This window comes from Ovis canadensis, chromosome 19 (genome assembly GCF_042477335.2).
Source record: "Ovis canadensis isolate MfBH-ARS-UI-01 breed Bighorn chromosome 19, ARS-UI_OviCan_v2, whole genome shotgun sequence".
Lineage (NCBI taxonomy): Eukaryota > Metazoa > Chordata > Mammalia > Artiodactyla > Bovidae > Ovis > Ovis canadensis.
The window spans coordinates 31,338,817-31,359,719 of NC_091263.1; the positions used below are offsets into that span (position 1 = coordinate 31,338,817).

General features: G+C 36.5%; 1 protein-coding gene across 7 annotated transcripts in view; it reads right to left on the reverse strand.

Moving 5' to 3' along the window:
- Positions 1–20,903, reverse strand: part of FANCD2 (FA complementation group D2) — a 49,658-nt gene that overhangs the window by 28,171 nt on the left and 584 nt on the right. For 5 of the 7 annotated variants that reach the window (XM_069561836.1, XM_069561833.1, XM_069561837.1 and 2 more), the window contains exons 2-18: positions 20,016–20,106; positions 18,307–18,447; positions 17,685–17,752; positions 17,414–17,517; positions 16,943–17,003; positions 15,332–15,384; positions 13,450–13,528; positions 12,269–12,393; positions 11,154–11,241; positions 10,513–10,617; positions 9,906–10,006; positions 9,425–9,533; positions 9,197–9,232; positions 6,611–6,754; positions 5,005–5,139; positions 3,448–3,579; positions 2,306–2,416 (exon numbers count right to left, since the gene is read on the reverse strand). In XM_069561836.1, the coding sequence (XP_069417937.1) occupies positions 2,306–2,416; positions 3,448–3,579; positions 5,005–5,139; positions 6,611–6,754; positions 9,197–9,232; positions 9,425–9,533; positions 9,906–10,006; positions 10,513–10,617; positions 11,154–11,241; positions 12,269–12,393; positions 13,450–13,528; positions 15,332–15,384; positions 16,943–17,003; positions 17,414–17,517; positions 17,685–17,752; positions 18,307–18,447; positions 20,016–20,079 (1,656 nt within the window). In that variant the 5' untranslated portion in view covers positions 20,080–20,106. Of the gene's footprint in view, positions 1–2,305; positions 2,417–3,447; positions 3,580–5,004; positions 5,140–6,610; positions 6,755–9,196; positions 9,233–9,424; positions 9,534–9,905; positions 10,007–10,512; positions 10,618–10,722; positions 11,242–12,268; positions 12,394–13,449; positions 13,529–15,331; positions 15,385–16,942; positions 17,004–17,413; positions 17,518–17,684; positions 17,753–18,306; positions 18,448–20,015; positions 20,107–20,903 lie in introns of those variants that run through there. The other 2 variants (XR_011250892.1, XM_069561839.1) reach the window with 2 other exon arrangements.

Below are 20,903 nucleotides of genomic sequence, written 5' to 3' on the forward strand. Positions count from 1 at the left end.
GATGTAGAAAAACTGGAGCCCTCTATTGCTCATTACAATGCAGAATGGTATAGCTACTGTGGAAAACAGTTTTGTGGCTCCTCAAAATGTTAAACATAGAATCTTCATATGATTCATAAATCTCACTCCTAGATATATACCAAGTATATACCCAACTGAAAACAGGGACTGAAAAGAAATACTTGTACATCAATGTTCATAGCAGCAGTCTTCAAAACAACAAAAGGTGGGGAAAATCCAATATCCATCAATGGATAAACTAGTTACAGTCTATATATACAATGGAATATTCAGCCATAAAAAGCAATTAAGTTGGATGGCATCACTGACTCAATGGACATGAGTTTGAGTGAACTCCAGGAGTTGGTGATGGACAAGGAGGGCTCACATCCTGCAGTCCATGGGGTCGCAAAGACACACGACTGAGAGACTGAACTGAGACCTGAGAGGAGAGAAATACATCCTCTCTCTCTTAATGTGGATGATGAAGCAGAAAGATACTGGCCACCATTTTGCAATAAGGGGACTGACTCACAATGAAGTTGCCGTCACTGAAGTGAGGAGGCAGAAATTTCAAGCCTGTTTAAGTGAACGTTTTACTTGGGAACTCCTAAATGGTACAAACTGCCTTTTGATTTCAGTGATCAAATACCCTTCCTTTTGTTTATGTCATGAAAATTCTTTTAGTAGTCCAGTGTTCCCCTCTGGGGGGCTTTATTTTATTGTTCTTTTTCTGACTTCTTGAGTAGCATGCTTAATTCATTCATTATTTTTGGTTTCTGATATTTTCAGTTAATTCCATAAAATTTCCTGTGAGTCTCACTTTGGCCTCATTAGATATTTGACCTCATTGTCATTCATTTCTATATTACTTTTTAATTTCACGCTGTATTTCTTACTTAACCCAAGAGTTCTGTGTGTTGTTTAATCTCCTGACAGATAGTTTGGGAAAGGGATAGGAGAATTTATTGAGGTTTTCTTTGTGCCTAGTATTTGGTAATTTTTATTGAATATTTCGTATGTGTGTGAAATAAAATTATGTGTTTTGAAACAGAAAAAATAAAAATAAAAAAAATAAAATAAAATATAAAATATATTTTCTCTAGAAAAAAAAAAAGGCAATTAAGTTCTGATATATCTTACAACATGGAGGAACTGTGAACACATTATGCTAAGTGAAATAAGCCAGACACAAAAGGACAAATATTGTATAACTATTTAAATGATCACACATTCAATGTGTATAACTATTTAAATGACCACACAAATTCACAGAAAGTAGGTAAGAGGTTACCAGGGTATAGAGAAAGGGAAATGGGGTGTTATTGCTTAATGGGGATAGAATTTCTATTTGAGATGATGAAAAAGTTCTGGAGACAGATAATGGTGATGGTTGCTCAACACTATGAACGTGCTCAGTGCCACTGAACTGTATAATTAAAACTGGTTAAAACAGTAAAATTTATCTCATGTATGTTTTACCACAATTAAAACATAATGATGTAGCTCTATTAGTCCTGCTACGATGAAATCGTCAAACTATACTGCTAGATCAAACAAGCAAGACACAAAACAAGAGGATATGGTGTGGAAAACAGGTATATGGGTAAATACAAATTTGTCTATACTCAGCACATCTCAGAAAGCTATAAGCTAGTAACAGCGATTGCCTTTAGAGAATCTCAGCCTAGAGGACTGAGAGGGAGGATACATTCTTCACTACCTTTCCATATCTTTTGAATTTTGTACCATGGTGTATATATACTACCTGGCCAATTCTTTAAACAGTTTAAAAAAAAAAGTTGTTCAAAGACCAGTACGGATTACTGCCACAAGGTGGCACTGAAGATGCAAAAGAGCTATGAGTCGATTCCAACCCAGTCTTACTTTAGACACTTTGCTTGGCTTTGGCTTTTTCAGTGAATGGTGTTCACAAATGAGAGAAGGCCCAGACGGAGTTCCCGTTAGATGGAGATGTTCCTTGTGGAACAAGAGTATTCCGTTTTTCCATGGCACCTGGTACAGTACCTGAATGGCTTGTCTTACTCAGTTTCATAATGAGCAGATTACAGGCTCATTTATACTAACAGACTGAGCTCCTAAAGGGCAGGTCTAATACACATGTACTGTCTCGGTGCTTGGCATACAGTAGGCATTTAGTGTTTGTAGCAGGAAAAGAAAAAACAAATACTAGGATTATGGCTATGTACTTTAGTCATACTACTACACAGGCTGTGGGGATTTTGTTCAACAAATTTCAGCTGAAGAGGTTTAAAAGATTCTTTCTCAACACACTGTCACTTACCTGGATGTGACTACTGGCTTCATGTTCTTTGCCAAATGCCAGTGTGCTGAGAATACAAAAGAGTTTTCGTATTTGCTGAGGGGACATATTATCCAGATAATCCAAAATGCCCTGGGAGAAAAAAATGTTAACGATGAGATTAGCAACTAACTTTTCTTTTTTCCTTTAAATAAAAAAAATTAAAATTCTCATAAAAGGCACACACACAGATAGCCAGTCATGTTTCACAAAAGGTCAAGTTCTCTAAAACTATGCCTCAGAGCCCAAACGGTTGATATTCTACTTAGTCATCCTAACATAGATCCTAGTTCTCCCTATACTTTTTCTCCACGTTTCTCTTTTTCTTAGTGAAAACAATATTCTGCCAAAAGTTATGTCTCTGACCTTATTTCTCAGCTTGTACTCCATGAATTACTTATTCTTCTTTACAGAAATAGATGGACTTATGTCAAACCCCATTAAAATCCTTTACCAGCTCCCTCTTGTCTATAAAATAAAGTTGCAACTCTTTGGCTCCATATTTAAGATCCTTCATAATCTGGTCTTCACCTCCCACCTTACCCTATCTACCAATCATGCTGATCTTACTTGTCGTCTCTCAAGCACACCATGGACATAGGTGCCAGTTTGCTTCTGTTCAAACTATTCTCTGCCTAGATATACTTCCTTTATTCTTTCAAATCTCTTCTACAAATCTCTTCTACCTTTCAAGAATCACTCTAATATTATCTCTTGTTTGAAGATTTCTCCAGTTTTCCCAGGCCAAATTAATTATTTCTGCACTGGTGTATCTATAGCACTTTATTAGAGAATTTGTCATGTTGTATATACAGTGATGTACTTATATACCTTACTTTCTTATCATCAAAGGCAAAGACTACTTTTTATATCCTCAGCACCCAGCATAGAGCCTGGCACATCATTAGGTATAAAGAAGTATATGCTGAATTAATAAATATATAGACAGATGAGTTATTTTTCTATTATTTGCCCCATCACCCCACCTTCATCCCCTCCACTTCTACAAATTATAGTGCTCGGTATCTAGCATAAAAAATAAATTGCTAACAAGGTATCAGGTGTCTCAGATATATGTAAGAAAGAAAAATGATGGAATATGCGTCAATAGTAGGACTAGATACCTTCACAAAGACAGCATTCAGCCTCATAGCAGATGGGCTTACAACTACCAACTCGAGGAGGACATCCAATGCAGCATCAACTTCAACTTCATTTCCACTGCACACATGGGTCACTAGGGCACCAATCACTTCCTATGCAGAGAAAAGTCAACAGGACTGTGTGAAGCTAAAATATAGTACGGTCATCTAAAAGAGGTTTGTGCCCAAGGCCGTTCCAATCTCAACCTGGTTAAAATCCCAACCCACCTCATTCTATCACCTACTTCTATGAACTGGTTTCATTACTATTAGATTCAAGAGGTTTAGGATTATGTCTCTAACTACACTACCATCCATCTTGATTTACGCCCCATATTTTACTAGTGAGCACTATCTAAGCCCTCTAGATTTTGCTTCCTGGTATAATCTTTCTTTTTTCTCGTAAGTGTCAAATATTACCCATTAAATTGTAGTTGTACTTAATCTATTAAAATTTACTGAAAAGGTGGCACTCAAGAAGCTAAAGGTTTTAAAGTTGTTTTAAGTTAGACTTATTTTTTCAAGTAAACATAGGTCATGATGGTGTCTCTAAGACATTAAGATGGTTCTCTACAAATGTCTTAGATGTCACTCTTCCCTTCCTTTATACTGCTGTTTCACACCAAATTATAGTGCTCGGAATCTAGCATAAATAGATCTCAAATGCAGATCAATCTCAAATGCAGATCAATCTCAAATGCAGATTTATTTGAGATCTCAAATAAATCTCATAGATTCTCAAATGCAGTAGCTATCTGATGCCAGATGTCTATTACTCCACTTTAAATGTGTTTTTTTTCCTGTTTTAAATTTAAAAATTTTTTTATTATTCATTTTAAAATTCTCTTTTTTTGGCCACACCGTGGGATCTTAGTTTCTTGACCAGGGATCAAACCCACTCCCCTGGCATTAGAAGTACAAAGTCTTAACCACTGGACCACCAAAGAAATCTCAGTATTCATTTTTAAAAACTGCCCTTTCAAATGTGCTTTCCTGTTGGTAATAAAGGTATAACATAAATGACCAATACAAAACAAGACACTTTGGTCTTTGTTCTCCTAATCACTTTCCATAAGTACAGCTTTCCCTGTATGTGTGCTAATAAATGTGGTGTCTGGTATTCACGAAAACAGGGTTAGGCCCTCAGGCATTTCTCTCTTGTTTCTCACGACACCTTTTTCTAGAGAACAATTTCAGGATCAACTGGCAGTAGATTATTAGCAGGTAAGTTTAAAACTGCCATTCCTGTACTGTGAAAACTACATGATAACCCCAAGGCAAATATTTGTTTCAAGCAGACTGGAGCAAGACTGAGAGAATTTAAAGCTCAAGACACAGAGTTAGATCCTCGTGTCCAATCCCTTCATTTAGAGACTAGGACTAGAACTAAGTTTTCCCAACTCCCAGTTCAGAGTTCTTCCTTCTTCAATGCCTTTCAACCAATAAGAAACAAATACTGGATCACATGCAAGTCATTCAGGATGGCATTTCTTTTCTTTTCCCTGTCTCCTCCTTCCCAAGATAAATATTTCAACGTACCTGCTGGCAGTAAGTGTCAAAAAACATAAAAGAATATCTGTATAGAAGACTGCCAAACAAAATTATGCTCTGGTCTAGGGAGTTCAACAAACTCTGAGCCAGCGACAAAATGGATGGACAAAAATCCTTAAGAACCTTGAGGAGAGAGAAGTAGAGAAAAATGAAGCTGTGGGAGAGACTTTGTTATCACAGCACCTAGAGCTGCTATTGCTAACCCTTTTACAATGTCAGAATTCTCCCTAATTCTTAATTTAAGGAATTTTAATTTTTGTTTTACTCAGAATAATCCTTCATTCTGAGCTTCTCTTAGAATCAGTGAAATTCAATATATGGATAAGAATTGACCTTTAAACTCAAAGAAGTTAAGTCACAAGCCTAATAGCTTGTAATCTGCCCAGCTTGGGACAAGAACCCAAACTTCTAAATTCAAATTTCCTCACTTAATCTTATTGCCTCCCTGGGGATACAGTGGGCCTGTTCTTCCCTGGTTATGATTTTAAATCAGTCTATAACGTTCAATCTAATTAAACTGATTTCTTTTAAAGTACATCAAGAGGAGAACTGATCATGTCCTAACAAGAAGGCAGTAGATGGACATGAATGGAACCAGAATAAATAACCAGTTATTAAGTTCAGTTTCTTTAAATGGGTATAATGCTTTACTGAGGAAGATGCAATAAAAAATTATATATGGTTTCTGCCCTCTGCAAAGTTATAGACCAAAACACACATCGGAGCACAAATAAGCACAGACAATACTGTAAGATAAAACAATACAAATTTTAAATCCATTCCTAAATAATAGTCTTAAGTCAACTACATATTATCCTTAATTCCTAAGCCAAGTCCCAAAACTCTGGTTCACCCAGTTTTCTAAGGTGTACACTGTTAATATCCTGAATATTCACCTGGAAAATACCATTTCTAGATTACAAAATTCCATATCAAATGGTTTATACTTCAACAAGAATGATCACCTAAGGGTCATATGCTGAATGGCTAAAATAGTGATAATTCAAAAGATATAAAATTATGTCTCTACTAGCATTCCTCTGATAATGTTATACTCAGGGGTTTTTAGAAACTACTTAAAACAGGATACAGAAGGCAAGTTTGTCAAAAGTTACAGATCACAGAGAGCTAGACAATTAAAATGATTAATATAAAATTAAGATTCAAAAGTCTCAATGGACTTGAACAATGGGTTGAAACTAATATGATAATTTCTAAGGGAGATGTGAAGTTCTCCATTTTAGGTCAAAAATGAAATCATAGAAGACCTGAATTACAATATTTCCTATAAAAGAGAACACAGGGCTTGAGTCAACGAATTGTTCAACGAATTGAGTTCAATGAACTGTTGAACCAATTTTGTGCTTCTTTTGCTAAAAAGATGAAAACTAATCTTAGTTTGATTTCATTAATATTTATAATGTCACAATCAAGGTGGTAATAATCCCACTATGTTCTGAAATATACTAAGCTCCCTGTAAAAGATTATTACCCAGCAAAGGTGGCGGTGTCATGATTTCCACACAGGGTAGGAAAGGTTAAAACAACCTCTGTAACTTTCAGACTAATGCTGCCCGATTTCTCTGACACTTACCAAGTAATGAATATAGAATGTACCCTGTAGCAGATCTTCTTCAAAGCAGCCTGATCGAATCTTATTTCTTAGCACCCTCTCAATGTACTTCTTTGTCTGAGTGTTGGTGCTATAGATGATGAGAAGCATTGCCAGGTCAAAAATCTGTTGTCAATAAATATGCACCAATAGGAAAACAGTTTACTAAATCAGTACATTTACTATAACAAAACAGCAGCTCTCAACTTTTTCCATTAAGACAAACACTACTCATTTGCTCAACATAATCCCATGGGAATACCTACAGTTTCATAGAACCTAGAAGATTTTTCAGAGAAATGAAGTGTCGCAACTATTAACCACTGGTATCCTTTAAGAAAATATTGAAGGGCTTCCCTGGTGGCTTAGTAGTAAAGAATCTGCCTGCCAATGCAAAAGACACAGGTTCAATTCCTGATGAGGGAAGATCTCATATGCCACAGAGCAACTAAACCTATGTGCCGCAACTACTTAGCCTGTGCTTTAGGGTCCTAGAGCCATGACTACTGAACCCCAAAAGCCCAAGAGTCCATGCTCTGCAACAAGAGAAACCACTGCAATGAGAAGCTTGAGCAGGGCAACTAGAGTAGCCTCCACTCGCTGCAACTAGAGAAAAGCACATGGAGCAATGAAAAGCCAGTACAGCCAAAAATAAATAAATAAACAAAATTATTTTAAAAATACTGGAATACAAGTAGTACCATTACAGAAACAACTTTGAATAGCTTCACATTTATTAAAGAAAAAAATCACTTGCCAAATTCAGTATATATTTTCATTATTATTAGGAAAATTACTTCGTGAAAAGTTAGAGACTGAAAATGTCTGTCAATCTGAACATGGTTATATAAATTATGATGGTCATTTTCAACATATTATATGGCCATTAAAAATGAGATACACTATATTTTTTGACAGGGACATTCACAATATATTGTGAAGTGAAAGAAAAGCAATCTGCAATAATCACAATAAGATTTCATTTTTATAAAAATAATATACAAGTGCAAATATACGTAATATAAGAGTGAGCATGCTTGTGCTTGCACACATATACAACTCGCATGTGAATAAGAAAAATCTAGAAGAACAATAATCCAGAAGAGTGGCACAGAGATTGGAGGTAAACTTTATTTTATAGATATTTAGATACTTGTGATGTTTTTCCCTCCCCAATTAGCTTGTATCACCTATGTTTAATTTTTAAAAAAAGGAGAGGGAGAGAGTTTAAAAAGCCAAGCAGGACAAAAAAGAAAAGAACAAACTACTTGGAACTTGTACAACTCAATAGCAAAAATACAATCCAATTAAAAGATGGTCAGAGAATCTGAACAGCCATTTTTCCAAAGACCTACAGACAGCCAATGAACATGAAAAGATGTAAATCATCAGGGAAAGGTAAATCAAAACCACAATGAAGTATCACTTCACATCTGTTAAAATGGCTATAATCAAAAGGACAAAGAGTAACAAATGTTAGACAAAAATAACAAAGGAAGGACAGCAAAGAGAACCCTGTGCACTGTTGGTAGGAATATAAATTGATACAACCACTATGGAGAACAGTGTGGAGGGGCCTCAAATAAATAAAAATAGAACTACTATAGATCCAGCAATCTCACTTCTGATTATGCATTCGAAGAAAACAAACACTAATTTGCAAAGATATCTGTACCTCCATGTTCATTAGAGCAAAATTTACAATAACTGAGACATGGAAACAACTCAAGAGTCCACTGATGGAATGGATAAAGAAAATGTGATACACAGAGAGAGAGACTATTATTCAGCTACCAAAGAGAATGAAATCTTGCTATTTGCAACAACATGGATGATCCCTGAGGGTATCATTCTGAAATACATCAGACAGACAAAGACAAATACTGTATGATCTCAATTATATGTGGAATCTAAAAAATAAAACAAAAATGAATTTATAAATACAGAGACTAGATTGGTGGTTGCCAGAGGTGATGGGAGGGAATTGGTAAAAAGAGTAAAGGTACAAATTTCAGTTATAAAATAAATAAGTCACAGGGATGTAACGTACAGCATGGTGAATATAGTTAATGATACTGTACCGCACATCTGAAAGCTGCTAACAGAGTAGATCTTGCAAGTTCTTACCACAAGTAAAAAAACTTGTACTAGCAGTGTACAGTGATGGACATTAACGACTGCTGTAATGATCATTTTGCAAATGACTTATATAAATAACAAATCCTTGCACTGTATGTCTAATATTATCAATTTATCAATTTTATCTCAATTAACAGTAACATATATTGTTAGATGCTCTAATTAATAAAAACAAAAAAAGGCAAATTACTTGGGACATCCTTTCACTGATGGCCCAACTCAGACACCAAAATTAGGATAGATTATAGCAGAAAATACAGCTATTAAAAGCCATCCTTTCAGATTATCTTCCTCAAGCAGTTAATGTTTACTAGAGCAGCTACAAAAGGATGACTGGAAGATGCCAGACCAAATAGCAGGGAGGAAAGCCAGGCAATGTCACTAATTTTACATCTATAATATTTAAAATTCATAGAAGATTAACATTACCTTGTGTTCACCCTCCGAGGGGGTCCTTTCAATTGCCTGGAAAAACAAGGGTCACAAAAATATTACAACACATAAGAACACGTTTGAACCAATCTGCTCATCTGGCAAACCATCATCTATTATTTCTACTTGATTGACTTTCAAGACTTTTATTTCAACTACCTTTACTTACATATCCATGACTGATTGCCAGCCATTTCTTCCTCAGTGTTGAAAGATCTCACTCACCTTAATCCAGGCTTCTGAAATGATTTTCTCGTATCTAATAGCTGACTTTATTACATCGAAGAGAAGAGTAACACAGTCTTGACCGCTATTTTCTTGATTTCCTGAAAAACTACAAGTAGCAGAGGGAAAGGAAATCCTTCTTACCAGAGAAGGACCTCTAAGATCTGGATTCCTGCTTACTAGGCATGTGCCTTAAAACCAGTCACAACTTCATGTGTAAAATGGCTAATAAAAATTTACTGCAGTCTATCAGGGATTGATGTGAAGAGCAAAGGGAATACACACACACACACATTCAGTCACGTACATATACATACCTATAAATATTATTTGAAAAATAATAGTAGTGCATTATTGTGATATTACTACATAATTTGTAGTTGTAAATATTAAGATCTTCTCTCCTGGCTCCACAATAAATGTCAGAAAACTTTCCTTGCTCATGTGAGAAAAAGGGTGGTAACTGTCCATGAGTTTATACCTTGTTTGTCCTTTATTTCTCAACCTGCTTAGAGAAACCTGGAACTGTGAAGGCAAAATACAGTGCTGCAGATCCAACTTCTCTCGAAGCTCAGAAATTACCTACAGCAAATAAATGGGTTAGCTGTGTGTTCTGATCATTCATAGCAGCTAGGCACAATCTATTTTTCCAACAGAAGAACCATAACATTCTCCTCAAAGACTGAGGAAGAATCATTAAATTAAACGAATTATTAAACAAGGCAGTTTGAAAAAGACAGTTGATGAAAATAACTAATGTGACTACAGTACATCATGCTCCTTAAAATTCCAGAATTCCTTGAGGCATTACACTGAAATAGCAAATATAACCTAAAGCAGCTAATACAGAACAATAAGTCTGACTAGTAGATCCATTCTCTCCCCTGAATACTATCTGGACTAACTAGCATTATCAATTAGTTTCAGGACAGAGAAGAGCAATCAGAACCTTTTAAACAATTTATCTTGATATATCTTCCTCTAGGTTAGGCTTCTTTTCACTGCTGAGTTTCACAAGAGCACCACAGCTATTCTCTGTACTGTCCAGGATCTAATACCCTAGTGTTTGTTGGGAAACAGTAGAGTACCTCAAGCGCATCTGTGGGGGTTATGGAATGAAGAATGAATTTGATGATCACAGGTAAGTCATCCAAACTGACAGATGACAGCTTACCCATCACTAACTGGCGGACCTAAACACAAAAAACACAGGATTTTACATATTTCCATGTTAACATCTCAATCTAGTAACGACTCATTAGGTAAAACTAGAAAAATTCTCTCACTCAGCTTCTCACTTGCACTTTCAGAAGAAAAACACATTTTACTTTTTTCCAAATTACAAGATCTCAATAGTTAATGCTACAGCTTCTTCAAAAACAGAGAGGTGATAAATATGAAAGATATATTATCTTACATTTTGGAGCCTGAATTTTCCACTGGTTACAGAAAGCCATGAAAATTTGTTATTCCTATGGCAGCAGTTTGTAAATATGCAGGCAACACAGAAAATTTCCACTAAAACTTACGGCTTAAAAACAAACAGTTCATCTATCACAGTATAGCATATAAAATTCATCAAAAAAAAAAAAAAGAGTAGGTGTCATTCAGCACTGTTTCAAAATGAAATTTTCATTATATACAATTGGTCCAGGGCAATGAATGACTGACATCGGTTCTGGGAGGCGAGAAGACTAGTTCTGTTTCTGGAGAGCAGAGTCCTCCATACCTTAGTCAGGAGCTTTGACTCAAGTTGGAGGCTAGAAAGGACATCCAAGATTGGGACGGTGAGCAGAGTATTCTCTGTTAGGAGGTCGCTGTGAACAGTGGAAAGGAAATTATGCAACTTTTAACAGAACTGAGCAAGTAATGACTTGGGAAAATCATCCAAGGTATGGGAAGAGAGGATATACTTAGCTCCCATTAAATTATATTTGTAGTATGTTTCATTAAAATTCTCTTGTGTAAAAAAAAAAATAAATGCACATTTTGAAAAATTCAAACAACAACAAGAAACCCTATCTTATCATCCCCACTACTCAGAGGAAACCACTGTTGAGTTTGGTCCATATCCTTCCTCAGAAAAGGAAAAAGAAAAGCCACAATTACAATGAAGTGGGATAAATATGATACCTATATGTGCAGGGTGCTACAGTAGCATAGAGAAGGACAGCAATGGATTCTAAGAGAAAGTTAGACAAAAGGACAGGCAGGCGAAGTGACGGGTATAGGGCTATACACAGAAGGAGCAGTCTGCCCAAAAGTACAAAGGCAAGAAATCTCTAGGCCTTTTCAGAGATAGCTTTACAGATAACTACAGAAAAGGAGGTATTACAAATTGAAGTTTTTAATTACTTCTAGGATAAATACACAGTTGCATTACCCCTTCTTCATTACTGCTCTATCAATTAGAATTTTTCACATAAATGTTAGAGAGCAATGGATCTGACACAACAATGTGCATTAGAATGAGTCATTTAGGGAACCAAAGAACATTGATGTTTAATAGGTTCCACAAACCATCTGGATGTGAAGTCATGATTGAGGACACCCGTGGGTAGAGGAAATGCTGACAAAACAAAAAAAATGCTAATAAACAAAGGAAAGTTTATGTCTCCACAGATAAAATTTATATATCTAATCCTAAACCAGACTTCATATTCACAACATAGATCTACCTAAATATATATTCATTATTAGAAAAACAAGTCACATTCAATATCCCAGTAAGACAAGTATCATTCTCTTTTATACAGAAACACAGTATTATTACTCTTTTTATACTGTAGCAATAGGCTCCCAGAGTGAAGGCTTGCTCAAGATGGCAACAAGGTGCTTACCCACCTGAGCTCTTTCCCCACATCAGCATGCTGGGAATCCCCTAGGATCTCAGGTAGGCTGATGACAAAGTCATGCTGTAGGCACAGCGGAGCAACACTGATCAGCTGCATGATCTTGGTGGTAAGATCCTGCAGTGGAGAACACTATTATAAGAATTGTAACACAGTATCCAGAATAGAGAAAGATTTCCTACTCCCAAAATATAGAGCTGGAATTCTTTTGTGTACAACATGACAACTACACATACATCCAAGCTCAAAATCTAAAATCAGAAGTAAATCACCTAGAGATTTTTCACAAATGAGATGGTATCTATATTAAAAAAAAAAAAAAAGGAGGCTGGATGGTATATTATCTAATCTCTTTATTTCACTAAATATTTACATCTCTATTTCCTTTTTTAAAAGGTAGGGATCTGTTGCTCAAGGATACTCAATTAATAAGTGCCAGACCCAAAATTCCAGCCCAGATGAGACTACAAAACTCATGTTCTCCAAATAAAGATTTAGCCTTTGAATGTGACGAAACTTAGTAGAATGATTTTAAGAACTCTGAAGAATAAGCACAAGGCTCAAAACAGATTCATCTTTACCAAGGTACTTAATAACAAAACTCCCAAAGAAATTTTCCTCAATATGTAATTAAATCAACACATCTGCAGTGAAATAAGATGGTTTCAGATCTTACTTTTTTTGAGAAATAAAACATAATAATCTCTGTATTTTGAGAAATTTGTGACTTCCTTCCAAATAATTCATTTAATAAATCACATCCAGTCATCATAGTTATGGGCTTCCCTGGTGGCTAAGCTGGTGAAGAATCCACCTGCAATGCAGGAGACCTGGGTTCAATCCCTGGGTTGGGAAGATCCCTTGGAGAAAGGAAAGGCTATCCACTCCAGTATTCTGACCTGGAGAATTCCATGGACTATCCATGGGGTTGCAAAGAGTCAGACAAGACTCTTCACTTCCATCACAGTGAGATATATTTCTGTTTTTTGAAGACATTTAAAGGATGAAATAACCATGATTTTCAAACTACGAAAGCTAAAAAAGCTAATGGATAGAAAAATATGAATTTCCTGTCCAGAAAGGCAAAAAACCCTGCAAATTCCGAAGGTTTGGTGTTAAGTGTAGAAAACACTCTCTCTAAAGACAAGGGACCAAAAAAGTACCCAAGCCTACCTTACTATCCACAACTCGGTCCAGCCACTTCAGCTGATTGATGATGAGTCGAGGCATGCTGATTCCATCACTGTTCACTCTGAAACGTTAGGGTGGATGAAAAATCAGGAACAGAGCCTGTCTGCACAGCAGCAAACATTAATACTGCATATAACATCTCAGCCATTCAATTAACATTTACTAAACTTAACCACGGGTTGCACGCTGTGCTAGACACACAGATAATACAAAAAATACATAAGACATATGCATATATGTTGAGAAAGATGTCTGGAAGAAGATGCACTGAACTGTTAGTGAGTACGTCTGGGGAGGGTTCAGAGGGGAAGAAAGGTCTGGAGAGTATCTCTTAAAATACATAAACAATTTTTTAAGTAAAGATTATTAATAAATTGGGTAAGAGAAATTATTTTAAAAAGGTAAAAACTAATTACCTAGATGTGATAAATACTAAAACAGCAGAATATTTTTTTACTGGAATAGAAACCTAGGTCAGATGAGATTATGTCTGTGAAAGTATTAAAAACCATCCATATATGAATGAAAAAAAGTTGACTCAGTAATCTTTCCCCTAAGATGACAGTCTTTGCCTTCTTCCCAGCCTCCTATGTCTAAGTTTTGGATTACCTCCAGCTCCTCTTCTTGACAACACTTTCAATCTTTGTTTATAATAGTCAAGTTTAACTACTAAGAAAGACTAGCCAGGACACAAATCATCTAGTGCAGTCCATTCAGGCAAAGCATGAATTTTTAAAGATAAACCTTCAAGTTTACTATTATTACATATAAGACACTGAAAAAGCACATTTTAAAAAGGAGAAAATAAAAATGACCCGAATCCTCTCAGCCAGAGATGTCCATCACTGACATACATATGTCTATGTAAATGTATATGTATGATTTTTTGTTAACAAAATATTGAATGAACTGTAAATATGACTTGCAACCTGAATTTTTTTAATTAAATGGTATTATATAATCCTTTTTACAATTTTTAATATCCACACGATATTCCTATACTAATTTACTTAACCAATCCCTTTTACTTAAAAATCTGTTTACAATTTTTATTTTAAACAGCGATAATATTCATTACTGTTTTCATTCAGAGCTATTACATTTGGATAAATTAGGAGGTACAGCTGAATATAAAGCAAAATCTAAGGTTTTGATACACACAACCTCCTGATCTTCAGAGTGATTACACTGCTTTTTATATGTTTACCAGTGATGTATGAACTGGCTTGTTAATTATACTCAACAAGGGAGATCATTTGAGAGTAAAAAAAACCATATTATTTAAAATTGTTGTCTTTGATTATTAATGAACTTGAGCATTAAAAAAACATTTAATGCTCTTATATTTCTTCTCTGTGAATTATCTATTCATGATCTTTATCTACTTTTCTATTAGGCTGCTCTTTTTTCCTAACTTATTTTTTTTAATGAAACAAACAGTGTTTGTTTTTCTTTTTTGGCCATGTCACATGGCTTGCAGGATATTAGTTCTCATACAGGGATCAAACCTGGGCCTCTGATAGTGAAAGCCTGGAATCTTAACCATTAACGTACATTGCTAAAAAATGGCAGCACACATACAGTATAAAACTGAAAAGGTAAAGAATAGTATTCAGACAATATCTGACTCCAGCCAACTGGCTCCCCTCCTTGGAAACAATCACTACCACCAGTTTATCATGCATTCTTCTAGGAATACATAAGACATGCTACTAAAATTTCAAAAAAGTCACCACAGTTAAACTTGAGTAGTTAATTAAAAATCTGGAGTCATGATAAATATGATCTTCAGAGGTACCAAAGATGTTTCAGAGCAATCTTTTCAGAGAAACATAAGTACACTAGGATATATAACTTCACTTACTTTTCAAAAAGAAATTCTGGCAACTTTTCAAATAAGACTTTGATAATGGCAGGCTAAAAGAGAAGACATAGGGAGTTAGGAGATGGTCTCGAAACGTACAAAAGAAATGTACAATTAGTGGTAATTCTCTCCATCAAGATTCTTGGAGGCAAAAACCTGCTATAATTGAAATGTTCATTGTTAAGAATGTCCACATGAATGCTGCCTATATTTTGAACAGAACTTGTTGGAATACAAAAATCTGTCAGTAATCCACCCTCTGAAAAATTGCAAAATGACTATCAAGGCAATACTAAAATGATCAGATAATCAATAATATGATTAATTATAATGACAACTGTTAACCCATGACATGCAAATTTTAACAGATTATCAAACAGTTTGCAAGAAAGAAGATTTCTCTTCAGGGGAACAAGAGAGCTTTTACAGACTTAAGTAAACTAAATGATATTCAAGATTTCCAATGAAAAGGAAAAGAAAATGCTAAGATTAACAGTGGGGAGAGACTGTCTACTAAATAGAGAGACAGAGAGGAGGAAAATGGCAAAATCTAGTTAATAAGCAAATACAAAGCTAAATGGGAAATGATGCAGATGTGAATATAGCAGAGACATATGTGGTATACAGAACACATAGCATGAAGGTTTACAAAACAGGAAGCAGAGCCTGACCGGACAAACAAGACTTCAGGATATAATAGGCTGATCAGCTCAGTCCAAACCATCAATATTGCTCTCCAGATTCATCTCAGCAACAGGGCTGTGGGAAACTGCTATAAACTCAAATGCTCCTATTACCCCTGCTCTACCCTGTGCTCCGAACTAAGAAGCCTCTTAATGAAAGTGAAAGTGGAGAGTAAAAAAGTTGGCTTAAAGCTCAACATTCAGAAAACAAAGATCATGGCATCTGGTCCCATCACTTCATGGGAAATAGATGGAGAAACAATGGAAACAGTGTCAGACTTTATTTTGGGGGGCTCCAAAATCACCGCAGATGGTGATTGCAGCCATGAAATTAAAAGACGCTTACTCCTTGGAAGAAAAGTTATGACCAACCTAGATAGCATATTGAAAAGCAGAGACAGTACTTTGCCGACTAAGGTCCATCTAATCAAGGCTATGGTTTTTCCTGTGGTCATGTATGGATGTGAGAGTTGGACTGTGAAGAAGGCTGAGCGCCGAAGAATTGATGCTTTTGAACTGTGGTGTCGGAGAAGACTCTTGAGAGTCCCTTGGACTGCAAGGAGAACCAACCAGTCCATTCTGAAGGAGATCAGCCCTGGGATTTCTTTGGAAGGAATGATGCTGAAGCTGAAACTCCAGTACTTTGGATACCTCATGCGAAGAGTTGACTCATTGGAAAAGACTCTGATGCTGGGAGGGATTGGGGGCAGGAGGAGAAGGGGATGACAGAGGATGAGATGGCTGGATGGCATCACTGATTTGATGGACTGAGTCTGAGTGAACTCTGGGAGTTGGTGATGGACAGGGAGGCCTGGTATGCTGCGATTCATGGGCTCGCAAAGAGTCGGACACGACTGAGCGACTGAACTGAACTGATACACCACAAATCACATCCATGAGATGTTCACACAAAATGGCACAGCCTCACCTGTAATATGTCAATCCCCAGAAGCAATTTAATGAGGCTCTTACAGTAAGATGTGCCCGTGCTGTTAAAAAAAGAGAGAAAGAAATTTGTTTCCTGTTTTGTGTTACTGTTTTTGTTATCCTTTGTCCATAAAATTGGTTAAATATGTAATTTTTTAGGAGAAACTATCCTTTAGAGAAGAAATACAGCACATGAGAAGACAGCTCTTAAGACACAGAGCGGTAAAGAGTTGAAATTGTAACCACAGAGGTGAGATACATTTTGGATTCTTAGTATCTTAGTTACTTAAAAAACATTTTGGATTCCTAGTATCCTGAACTTAATAATTTAAAGGTTAGGCTAAAACTCTGAGAAAAAGAGAGCTATAAATCAGAAGCAAAATTCCAAAAACACCTGCATTGGCTCCAACTTCCCCACACCCCCAATCCAACTCATGTAAACTTTCAGCAACTCGATGACTCGTCTCCACACCTGGTTTCCTCATCCTGCAGACGCTCACAAGACAAAAGGCAGCTCCTGAAACTGTCCTGGTTCTCAATGTAAGACTCCAGGCCGCTAACAAACTCTTCTATTATCTTAGAACATTCAAAACAAACAAGAGTAAAAATTTTAGTTTAACATTTGCTGTAGGTTAAATAAAATCATTCTAGCACATTCAACTTTATGCCAGTGACTTTAAATTCCCAATTGAAGAGTACTGCTGGCAAAAAAAACCCCTCAGTACCAGGGAGAAAATACATACTGTGGGATAAGAAGGATGTTTCCTCAGAGTCTGAAAGAGCTTCTTTTGGAAAACGATTTGATCCACAGCTATGAGAAAAGAAGACTAGTTGGTCCCCAGTGTCTTGAACACTTCTGACTATAATCTCCCTTTCCTAAGACCTAGGTTCCTGTCTGATGAAGCCAATAAAGGTATTCCCAACCTAATAAACCCACAGCAGAACAGAATTACCATTAGTAAAGGCTAGCTACTAAGTATTTTAAAAAGATGCCATACCCTTAACTGAATGGGATAATCTGTGCTCCCAAAGTAGGGCTTTATATGGCTTTATTTAGAAATTTTCCCATAATTTAATTAATTAATTTCCCATGAAATTAATTCTGACCCAGATAAATACTCTGGCTATTTATTTTTTCACAAGAAAACAAAGTAATACTACATATAACATTCTTTCTTTAAAAAAAGGAAGAATCAGACATACTTTACTCAACATGCACTAACTAAAATGTAATTTCAGTTTCATCTTTGTCTCCAGACAGATGGTGCTCCCATTTCTAATCTTCACTGCCTCTCTAGAAAATCCATTATTCAGTTCTGAGCCCTTTCACTATACCCAGAGAAAAGATTTTCATTAAAATATTACCTAGTTGGTTCTGACTTTCTCCTGTTTTAAGAGTAATTCCTGATGCCTTAAGAAACTTTACAAAGACACTGTCATTTTCTTCAACTTCATTGTGAACATGAGATTTCTTTGTTTTTTTGGAAAGTGGCTGCTTCCTGGCTTCTGAAAATTGAAAAAAAAATTCAAGAATGCGACAAAGGGTAGAGAAAAGCTTAAAATGTAAACCCTAGAACAATAACCCTAGGATAGTTGATGGGTTCCTGAGAGACTATACTGGAACTGATGCTGCAGTGAAATTTTCTCTCTAACAAGGGTCAGCAATAATGGCTTGCAAACAAACAAAACAATTAACAAACAGAATTATTTTCACCTATTGAGTTTTCTTTTGAAGAATTCAAAATATGCCACCTCTAACAAGAATAACCACAGAAATGTTTCCCACCCAAATTCTAAAGCAGCCAGGGTCTCTCACATACTCTACAAATCACTGCATTAGAATCACTGAGAAGCTTATTGGAAGCATATTCTTAGGTCACATCCCAGACGTACAGAATCAAAATTTCAAGGCTGGAGCCTGGGAATCTAAATTTTTAATAATTTATATTCTGCAGGTAATAATCCTTACTCACACCGAAGGTTGAGAACCAATGATTAGGATGCAGAGGTAGAAGAATGTGACAGATTCTCCTACGTCATATATTTGAGTACAAAGTCCAGACTGATTTCATCCCAAGACTTTCAATCCATGAGAAGTGATTTAAAAAGTAAGCAAACATAAACAAAAAGGTTCAGTATGATTATCTACTCTTCTCCCTTAATGAAGCAATGTTAGAATTGCCTTAATAGAAGACTATCAGCCATAGTCTTCTCATAGACAAGAGTCTATCCTCTTTCTTTGCCTCTGGTGTGTTTGCTTTGATATGATGTTATTCCTTTCTATATCATCATCACAGCATTTATCGAGATCATAAATTTTTTTAAGGGAGGAAAGATGACCATTAGATTTTTAAAGGGTTCCCTGGTGGCTCAGATGATAAAGAAGCTGCCTGCAACACAGGAGACCCAGGTTCAATTCCTGGGTCAGGAAGATCCCCTGGAGAAGGGAATGGCTACCCACTCCAGTATTCTTGCCTGGAGAACTCCATGGACAGAGGAGCCTGGTGGGCTACAGTCCATGAGGGTCCCGCTGAGTCGGACAAGACTGAGCGACTAACACAACAACAATAGGATGTTTGGGGCTTCCCTGGTGGCTGAGTTGGTAACGAATTCGCCTGCAATGCGGGAGACCTGGGTTCAATCCCTGAGTTGGGAAGATACCCTGAAGGAGGGCGTGACAACACATTACAGTATTCTTGCCTGGAGAATCCCCAAGGACAGAGGAGCCTGGTGGGTGGCAGTCCATGGGGTTGCAAAAAGTCGGACACAATTGACGACTAAGCACAGACTATGTAGTTATCTTTGTGTCCCAGCACCTAAAGGACGTATGATAGATAAGTTCTTAGGAATGTAGATTTCTCTTATGTGGAGACTGAAACTCTCAGACTATGGGCATGCCCAAAGTCATACATGCAATTAGAGGTAGAAATTCCATATATCCTGACACTGGACTCTGTGTACCCTATCTACTAAGCCTTGATGACTCCAACACTTGAAAGGAGGAACTTTATATCCCTTTTAGTGCCTCATACATTTACTACAAAAAATAAAGCAACAAATGATTAGACACCTACCAGAGGCATCTTCTGTTAGGCTCTCTTTATCCTCTGACAGTGACAGTTTCCTTTTGGAAATCATTCTGACCAGTCTTCTTCAGTTAAATTACTTTGCAGAACAAATCAGAGAACATAAGTTACTCTGTAGAAGCTAGATACATTCTGAGAAGTTAAAAATATTAGCTCAAAGAAAACAATTAATGCTCTATCCAAAACCAAAGACTACAAAATGCTATCTAAAGCCAGATCTTGAGAAAATTTCAACTCCTCTTTCTGGTCAGTACTTGCTTACTTGCACGACTTGTTTACCTAGTTGCTTCTTTAGCCAGATCACTTCTTTCTTGCTGAAGAATAAAAGCCATATTTCTCTGATATTGAAGATTCTTCACCATTTAGCCCCAATCTACTACTCCTTTAACTCATTAATCCAAAACTCCAATGTTGGGGACTGGGCTAGGTGTGGGGGTTACATCTGTGAACCAAAAATGATTCCTGCTCCAACTGAAATGCTGTTATCTGCCTGGAAATTACTCCTTCTCCTTACAGTCTCAATCAAATGTCTTCTTCCTTGAAAACTGGACTCCTGTCCCCAAAGGAGATTACTCCTCCAGCTTTCCTGCTCCAGAGTATATATAAGAAACCTTAGGACACACTAGACTGAGGGGCTCCTTGAGAGCAGGAATCCAGTGTTGTTTATCTCAGGTATCCCTAGGGCCCAGCATGGTACCTAGCATTAAAAAAAAAAATTCTGAGAATATTCGATAAATGCCTGGAAAATTCCATGAACAGAGGAGCCCAGCGGGCCCCAGTCCATGCAGTTGCAGAGTGGGGCATGACTGACCCACTGAGCGCGCCCACACACACACACACACACACCCTCACTCCCCCCCTATTATTCTCACATTC